This window comes from Penaeus japonicus, unplaced genomic scaffold, assembly GCF_977035675.1.
Source record: "Penaeus japonicus unplaced genomic scaffold, GWHDUDI00000001_assembly GWHDUDI00000001, whole genome shotgun sequence".
Taxonomy (NCBI): Eukaryota; Metazoa; Arthropoda; class Malacostraca; order Decapoda; family Penaeidae; genus Penaeus; species Penaeus japonicus.
The window spans coordinates 2,234,473-2,244,472 of record NW_028234403.1 but is presented as its reverse complement, the minus strand read 5'-3'; the positions used below and the strand labels follow the sequence as shown (position 1 = coordinate 2,244,472).

Sequence of the window (10,000 nt, the reverse complement as noted above, 5' to 3'; positions counted from 1 at the left end):
ACACTCACAGTCACAGTTACACACGAAGACATTCACTCATTCACTCACTCACTCACTCACTCACTCACTCACTCACTCACTCACTCACTCTCTCTCTCTCTCTCTCTCTCTCTCTCTCTCTCTCTCTCTCTCTCTCTCTCTCTCTCTCTCTCTCTCTCTCTCTCTCTCTCTCACTCTCTCACTCTCTCACTCTCACACACACACAAGCAAACAAACAAACAAACAAGACGACACAAGACACCGTTTAACGACGTGTGCTCAACAGCAAAAGTAGATCGCTGTCACGGTTGCAGATTGACGTGCAAGCTGATAAGTCTCCAGGCTCGGCTTGCTTGCGATGAGGGTCGTGAAAGGGAGACAAGATGAAAGAAAGGTTTAACGCAGAGGAAAAGACGTGAAAAAGGGAGAAAATTAAAACGAAGAAAAGCGGGGGTGAAATAAAACAAAGATGAGGGTCGTGAAAGGGAGACAAGATGAAAGAAAGGTTTAACGCAGAGGAAAAGACGTGATAAAAAGGGGAGATAATCAAAACGAAGAAAAGCGGGGGTGAAATAAAACAAAGACACAGGAGAGGGTTGAGGGAGCGCAGCCCCAGATGTACAGTAAGTGAGGATGACATACGAAGCCAGTGAGGTTAAACAGCCAGTGGTGTTCAGGTTCTCGAAGTGGCAGTACGTGCACCACAGCTCGTGATGGCGTGACGTCTGCGGGCTTATATATATATATCATAATCAATTCAGATTTTGGAATCATGCTTATACCTAAGGCTTTTTGCTGTTCTTCTTGGCTATGGTAATTGGTTCGCCTGTTTCTTGTGTACTGTTTATCCTCACATAACCTTCGGCATTCTTCTCCTTACCTTTTGCTTTATTCCTGACTGCTCCTCGCTCTTATCTTGTGGCCTATATTCACCATGGTGTTTCTTAGTTCATTTTATCGCCTCGCGTTTTACCTCGCTTTTTTGATATGGATAACCGTGAAAAGGTTACATACATTGTCATACGAATTTTCCCACAGTGTTTTGCTGCTCCGGTCTTTTTTTTTGCGAGGTTGACCAAATTTAGACTAATTTGACACTCGTGTTTACGGCTTTGTTGACCGGCAAGCTTTTTTTTGGTTTTCCGCTGAACTTAACTGTACTCCAGATGCTTGACGTTATCACTTGTTGCATAATTATTTTTCCAGCCTGACAAAGCTTCCGCCATTTCTGCTTTTTAGCGAAGACGTGATGCGGTTTTCCCCCCGTGTTACTACTGTCTAGCTGCTCGTTGCTACGGCTCGCCTAACTCGGCCAAGGTAACATCTCTCGCTATGTTACGTCTTGGTGTCCGGTCACGCGCTCGTAAACATGGGCCCCATCCCCGCCTTCCTCCAAGTCCTGCCTGTTTACTCCTCCTGCAGGGTCCAGAAGCAGTGTTGCAACGCTCATCTGGCGTCGGTATTTAGCCCTTTTTTTTTTACCTTCGTCTTTTGATTAAACTTGCGACTGACAGGCAACAGGATATTGCAACTGCGTTTGACAAATGGCGCGAGGCTGACGGCGCGCGTCATATGAAGCACAAGGAAGTGCGAAGAGGGAAGATTAACCCTGAAGGGAAACAGAAAGAATGATGGAGGTGATGGAAGGCAGGTCGCTAAGGCCAGCGGCTGCTCGCGCCCCCTCATGGGTGCCGCGACCCACCGCCAAGAACACTGACTTTATTAGTTTTATTGCGTGGAGAACAAACTCTAGACTACCTCGGGTGAGTCCTGCCCAGGAAATCGTATCCTGGAGTATCTGTACCGTAGGGTGGTTAATCCGACCGATTTAGTTACCTGTAGTAGCAGATTTGTCAACTTTGTTAAGGTGGGCGTAAAATCTGTTACTGTAGTCACTGTAGATACCAGTCAAATTCAAAAAACTTTATTCCATAAATTACAATGGTTATTCTTAATACATATATAATTTGTTGTAAAAATAATTAGTATATAGTACATCTGTTTGATACGATGTCACAACTGACAATTTAGAAAATGTTCTTTTAATTTTGTTGTGAATTTATTGTATGCGGGTAGACTATAAGAGTCCCCAGAACATAAGACGAATCGAGTAAACGAGGTTAGAAAACAATGAAGGAAAAAAAATAGCTATGAAAGGGTCGTGGATATCCTGAGCAGCATTATAATTATTGGATCTTTTGAAATGAAGTTTGAGGTCGTGGTAGGGACTAGGACCACGATAAAAGTTTGAGTGAGAATCAGTAAATATCTTAAGGTGAGAAGTTCAAGTGAAACCTCTGCGTTACAGGATATTTATAGCTGCCACGGCCTTGTATGGCGTTGTCAACGGGGTACAAGTGTCACAGTGAATCTTTGAAGTCAGATGTTACATGGATATAAGAACTTTTTAAAGTAGAAAATTTATGTAAGTAGTTGAAGAAGGAGGGAAAGGAAGAAAGAAAGAAAAAAAGAAAACTGTTAAAATGACACCAAAAGGGGATATTTATCATAATAATGGTGACTCGATATCTTGTTTTTTTATAATTAAACCTAGAGATCAACATTTAAATGCCGTCTGATTCATAGCGTGGAGAGGCATGAGGCAAGCGCAAGAAATGGCATTGATGAAAAAATGACAGTTGTAAATAACAATGAAATATGATTTTTTTATACGTTTTTAATATAGAGAAAATTCGCAAAAAATAATAATAACAGCAGCAACAACATCAATGTCAACATCAACATGACTATCAACATCAACGTCATCGTCATCGTCAACTAACAACAACAACAACAACAACAAAAACAATAACAACAATTTTACCACTGTTAGTGCTTCCATTTCTGTGTCTTTTACCGGATCGGCCATGCGTAGTCAAGCAACAGAAGTAGCCAAGCCTCCGCAAGCACAACGTCTCCTCCCTGGCGGCGACGTGTGCTTTCCTTCGCCATTGATCTTCCTGTCCTTGCGCAAGGACGCTCTCGAAAATTTTATAGTCCGGGGGAGGAGGTGGGGAGGGGAGGATGAGGGGAAGTGGGAGGGGGGAGGGGAAGGGAAGGGGGAGGGGGAAGGGGATGGGGAAGGGAAAGGGGAAGGGGGAAAGGGGAAAGGGGAAGGGGACGGGGAGGGGGAAGGGGAAGGGAGAGAACGCTAAGGAAGGGGAAGGGAAAGGGAAAGGGAGGGGAAGGGGATGGGAGGAGGATGGGGAGGGGGAGGGGGAGGAGGGGAAGGGGAAGGGAAGGGGAAGGGGAAGGGAGAGGAGGGAGAGAGAAGAAGAAGAAGAAGAAGAAGAAGAAGAAGAAGAAGAAGAAGAAGAAGAAGAAGAAGAAGAAGAAGAAGAAGAAGAAGAAGAAGAAGAAGAAGAAGAGGAAGGCAAGCAGGCAAAGGGAGTGTCTTGCTCATCCTCAGACTCGCGAAGATTTTATGAGTAACGCGAGAGGGGGGCAGGTCAACGGGTAGGGCACATGTCATTTGAGTCTACACCCCCCCCCCACCCACTCACCCTCCCTCCCTCTGCCCTTCGTTACGCTGAAGAAACGTCCTGCGGTCGTTACTCTCGCCTCGTTATTTCAAATTTATCCGGTTTTTAGTATGCGTTTTACTTTCTTTGATTACTTTCTAATGGCGGTTATATATGTTAAGCAGTATGTATATCTTATGTATGCACCTCACTACACTGGGCGGCTCTGATTATGATTAGATAGTCAAGATGAAAAATGTAATTGTATGTAAATGAAATATATATAGACAGACTGATGAATAATAGATATTGACTCTATTTTTTATCTTAATGCATGCAGGAAAGCGCCTATAATCATAATAGCAATAATGTTTGCTTTTTTAAATGACTTTGCCTTCTTGTTAATCCTGCATGATATGAACAAACCGGTTTGATTGGCATGCACTCACGAAACTTCTGTAGTGGAGTAAAAACACAATATTTAATTACTCTTTTATATATATATATACATATATATATATATATATATATATATATATATATATATATATATATATATATATATATATATATATATAATATATATATATATATATATATATATATATAATATATATATATATATATATATATATATATATATATATATATATATATATATATATATATATATATATATATATATATTATATATATATATTATATATATTATATATATAATATATATATATATATATATATATATATATATATATTAATATATATATATATATATAATATATATATATATATATATATATATATATATATATATATATATATATATATATATATATATATATATATATATATATATTAATAATATATATATATATATATATATATATTATATATATATATATATATATATATATATATATATATATATATATGGCCTGCCTACCTACCTACTTCCACCTCGATCAGGTTGTTCCCCGAGATAATTCATGATGTTTAACAGACGCTTCCTTCCATCCTGCAGAAAGTTGAAGAGCGAGTGGGCAAGCCCCCGGTCGGACGGCCTAGGAGCGGCACCGTCGGAGCCACGGGCCTCCTGCAGGGGCGGCGCGTGGGCGGATACCATTCCGAGGGATACTTCTCTTCTGACCAGGACGACGAGGGACCCAGGAGGACAGGTGCTCGATCGCGTTTGTGTGCTTGTGTGTGCTTGTGTGTGTGCTTGTGTGTGGGGGGGGGGGGGGGGGGAGGGGGGGGTTTGTACGTTTGTATTTGGTAGATGAGGGCAGTGTGGGTGGTGGGTGGGGAACGTATGTATGTATGTATGTATGTATGTATGTATGTATGTATGTTTGTTTGTGTGTGAGTTGCTTTGAATAAGTAATCCCATGTAAAGTATTTTATTGCACACTTAACCAATGGTAGAGAAATTGCATTCTCACTGTATTCCCAGAAATAGTTAAAGCATATTCCAACTTCCTCAGAATTGAATTTTCATAGTTATTTATGCTTTAATATTTGCCATATACTCAAAAAAAAAAAAAAAAAAAACACCTTACCTACTTATCATAACTGTATTTTACATTTCCCTTCAAGAGCTCAAATCCCCTCGGTCACCTCGCACACCCGAGTTGCAGTCGCCACAAACACCACAACGTATTGTCAGATCAACGTCACAAGATTCAGCCAAGGGAGCAAGCCTCAGGTCAGTTGTACTCTGGTGGTTCTTCCTTGACTCCAGGTTGTCATGGAAGAGTTAAAAGAAACATTGGGTATTAGTAAAGCAAATGGTCCAGACACTTGCGTATGATTATTTTTTAGACATAAGCTCTTGAGTAATTCTGTCAAAATGTCCCTTGCATTTACTGTACTTTCCCTTTATGTTGAACACTTATGACATCCATTTCTATATTGACTTGGGTTGAGGTTTTAGTAAGTCATATTTACAAGGCAGGAAAGTTGCGGGTTTTACAGACATTCATTTCTTGAAGAGACGCTCAAAGGGATGATTTAGGCAAGACTTCTGAGATAGGATTATTTTTTATCTTTCCTTTGTAGTTTATATGCAAATAAGGATTACTTGACTTGGAAATCTGAGGATGAAAGCTAAACTTACCATTATAAACTATTTCACAGGAATACTACCTATGAAATCAAGAGAAAATATGTAGTTAACATATGAAATGAGATGGTTACATTCATATGATTATATATAGGTTGACTTAATCCAAAGGATCGTGATTTTAACACTACAAAATTGTGGAAACGTGGAAATGAAAAAAAATACAAAAACAAATTACAGTATGACACTACAGCCTTTGCACTTCATGTTATGTATTTTCTTTTTTAGTATTGTTTTATTACCTCTCATGATTATAGACTATGTTATTCATGATTTAGATTTTTAAGTTATTTCTGTTTGCAATGTTATTTTTGAATTTTGAGTTATTTGATGCATTCAAATAATATTTTTATGTGTACATACATAATACCTAAAGGAATGGCTTTTTTTGTGATAATGATGAACGTGGAAATCATTTTTTGCGATAACCAGCCAGCATGTATAAGCATTGGTCCTGTGTTCAAACTTTTAACTTTCTCTAATCATAGCATTCTTTTATCTTGAGCAATCATAATATCGAGAATGCGCATGCACAATATAAAAATAGTACATGTAATTTATGAAGTAAGGCAAGGATATACCCATGTCCATCTTGAAACCAGCATCTATATAGTCTATGCCAACGTGTCCTGGCACCTCATCTTTTAAACCCGCACTGCAAGGCTAACCGATCTGTTGCATATCCCAACAAAGGGAATGCGAAGTTTGAATGTCTAATACGTGATTCAGACCAAGATAATCCTGGAAATTTTTACTAACCCTGAATCTGTGCTAACAAGAAGAATGCACACAGCTAACGTCGGAGCTATTAACAAAGACCTAACCTCCCCTCCAAATAACATCCAACAACTAACCCGAGATAGCCGAGCCACGGTCTGGAAACCGGTTGAAGAGGCATCAGCTGACGTCACTATCACATCTCTCACCAGGATGCGTACCCCAAGCCCTGATAACTCTAGTAGGGCCTCCCACGCCATGACCCTCAACGAGTCTGCGTCCTACTTGATAGAGAAGATGATGAACTGCACCCCAGAGACCCAGAGGTATGCACCCACAGATCACCCAGACTGTTGTTCCTACTGTGATGTTGCTGCGATTGTGCCCACCAGCCTGTCATTCCTCGCGTATACCAGTGATGCCCCCAAGACATGTAGTTAATGAGGCATTTTACAAGACATGTAGTAAAGCTGTAAATCAAGCTGGATTGTAATTGATAGTACTGTAGTGGATATGACAAAGCATTTGTAGAGCATTTAAGGAACTTGAACATGGGTTTGTTCACGGTGACAGAAAACCTGGAAGACGATATGGGAATGCCTAAAAACAAAAGGAATGTTGCTTATCTTACATCCAAAGCAGTTTGAAACACACAGATGTAACAGGAGCTGACACAGCATTATAATGCATCTTGAACAGCATGATTAGTATCAATTTTGGAAAAAACAAGACCTGTCAGTATATGTGCAGTATATGAAACTAGATTTCTGATGAGGAAAAATGATTAGGAATTATAGATAGAGAACTTAATAGTATTGACTTCAACATTTTACAACAAAATGAAAATAGTAGTTGCCTTTTTTCTGAGAAAGGATGATATGTCCAGTAAATTCAATATCTGCTTGAAACTTTTCACATGATACCATGGTAGAAAACTGAACTTCATATTCTACTTTTCTGACACTGACCTTAACAATCTTAAAGTACACATACCCCAAAAATAAACATTCATTTCTGAATTACACTTTTATTACATCTAATGACTTCAATGTTTTTTCATTATATGGCTCTAAAGTCTAAATTCCATATTTCATAACAAATTACCATTTACAATAAATTCATATCTGTCTCTCTCTATATGTCTATCTATATGTGAATGTATGTATGCATATGTGAGTATGTATGTGTCTTGACCATTTTTTCTTTCTTTTTATATGAGGCTAAGTTAGAAGTGTCCAGCCTTTGGATCTAAAATTAAAACCATACTTGTTAAATTGAGGAGAATTTAATCCTCCTCAAAGCAAACTCCCTTCCACTCTGCACATTTAGCCCAGCTTTCTTCCCACTATTGGAAAGATTTCTTGAAGTCCTATTTTGAGATAATTCTTAGTTGTCCCTCCACTTGTGCCTAAACCTGATAGTACCAGGAAATAATCTGAGTGCACTATCTGGATTAATATTAAGGTTGCCATTTGAGGTACGGATAAAAAACAGGGGTCAATATTGTCTTTCATTCTGAACAAGCAGATTACTGTTTTTCCATAAAAGCAGGAAAAGATAAGGTTTAAGCTGACTTTAGAACTGAGAACTAGTGCCATCAGAAACATAAAGCCCCATTTGAATAAATTATGCAAAAGGGTAGTGCAATCGAGAATTTGGGCCTACCTCCCCACGCTTGGTTAGATGCCATCTATTGCCATTTGATCTTTTCTAGTGGGGGCTGTGAAAGTTTGAAGCTGTCCACAACACTAATCTTTGGTGACCCACTGCATCTCAAAGATGATGAAATTCCACATAATACTTGGAAGTTTGATCCGCTGAAGTATATTAAAGAAACTTGATGAGGCAGCTCATGACGATCTCAATGAAGGACTTCCAGAAATGTTTCTAGCTATGGGAAAAAAGCTGGACTAAGTACATAGAGAGCCAGGAAGTCAACTTGGAAGAGGATTAAAATTTCCTTGATTTATCTGGTATGGTTTTTATTTCATAGGCATGAGTCAGATATTTTTCAATCAGACCTCTTGTGTGTGTGTGTGTGTGTGTGTGCGCGTGTGCGTGTGCGTGTGCGTGTGTGCGGATCTGTGTCTTATGTCTGCGTCTGTGTCATTATATACATATATAAAGATTATTTTATTGCATCATCTCTCACAATGATAGTTATCTGACACCTAGACAATGTGTATAAAAGAAAAGCACATTAGTAGATATAGTTTATTAATCAATTTGATAAAAATTACAGTTCATCTATTGAGGTTAATTGAAGCAAGTGCAATGATATGTCAGGCGAGTTATTTATCATCATAAGTAGTGATATTACTATTTTTTTCTAGCACATAATAAAAATGAGGTTAATGCTTAAAAAGTTCTTATACTTACACATTTAGCAGAATCTCATATTGGCTGTATATGTCCCTCATTCTGTCACTTTGTTTTGTAAATCATTTTAATGACTTAGTATTATATTTTAATGCTGTTCTTGGTACATCTGTGTGAAACTTCTTTAAATGTATTTGCTTTGGGTTAGCAGTAAGCTAGTAATGTAGCAGTAACTGCAGTTATTATTTAGAAAGGAAAGACTTTTACCATTCCAAACAAGGTAGCATGGTGACAGAAACATATCTAAACTAAGCACAATAATACTTTCTATTCATCTTATAACTGTACTCAACAAACACCTATGGCTGTAGTAGACATTGATAATATGAAGATACTATTACTGTATTTTCTAAACTCATAAAGGAGCATTTATTACTTTCTTTAGCATAGTATTAACACTGAAATTCTTGTATGATTTTCCACATTTTTTAATTATCTTAAGTACTTATTTCCCAGTTAAAGCACAAGGGAATTGTCATTGTTACAGTAATCATGCCTATGTTTGTGTGGTATATTAACCCATTGCGGACGGGTGTCATGACATACATGACGTAGGAGCTTTGGCCTGATGATGGGCGTCATGACGTTTGGGGATTTTGGATGACTGTGCTATTTTATTTTGCTATGAAAAAGGAATGAGTGATGATGGCTACTGCAGTCATAATTACTATAATTACCATAATATCGTGCTAGCTTAACGTCCAAAACCTAGATGGCACCACTTTTTCCTAGCACCAGCAGGAAAGAGAGCCTTGAATGGCACCCATCCACGGTCTCTAGCAAGCACTGTCTCTATAGAGCGATGGCACACACTAAGTTGATGAACCCTTGCTCTAAAGTAACGCCAATGAAGGATGTGCAGGCAGAACGAGAAGAGGAAGGTGACTCAATCCATACCCAGTGTCTAAAATGTGCTCCTGTGCCAATATGGATGCCTTTCACTGTGGCACTCACAGTCACAAGCACAGGTTTCATTCCTCTTCCCTATCTCTTCTTGTTATCTTTATTGTAGGTGGTTATATGTTTTTTATTCGTTCATGACAGCACAAAAATACAAAAAAATAAAGTTGCCTTTTGTCCTCCCATAAAACAGCAATACTTCTATTACATTGAGTATAAAGAAAATAATGAGCTAATATGGATAATATACTACAACTTTAATCAACTGCAGCACTGATAGAGCCTGTCATATGGCACATATGTCTCTAAAAATAAAACACAAAAGCTGCTCTAGTTTTACAATGAATGACTGAAAGAGAGTGGGATGATTCAAATTATATTGCTTCAAGCAGTCTCTCTCTAAAATAAAACCTATCCTGGAGGCTGGACAAGCAAATTTATCTCC

General features: G+C 38.3%; 1 protein-coding gene across 40 annotated transcripts in view; it reads left to right on the top strand.

Moving 5' to 3' along the window:
- Positions 1-10,000, top strand: part of LOC122257264 (uncharacterized) — a 156,238-nt gene that overhangs the window by 129,907 nt on the left and 16,331 nt on the right. For 24 of the 40 annotated variants that reach the window (XR_015192331.1, XM_086553501.1, XM_086553861.1 and 21 more), the window contains 3 exons: positions 4,462-4,615; positions 5,034-5,142; positions 6,489-6,602. Coding sequence is in view for 39 of the 40 variants with exons in the window: in XM_086553501.1 (XP_086409627.1) it covers positions 4,462-4,615; positions 5,034-5,142; positions 6,489-6,602 (377 nt within the window). In the remaining variant the exon portion in view is untranslated. The remainder of the gene's footprint in view (positions 1-4,461; positions 4,616-5,033; positions 5,143-6,488; positions 6,603-10,000) is intronic. The other 16 variants (XM_086553427.1, XM_086553194.1, XM_086553142.1 and 13 more) reach the window with 1 other exon arrangement.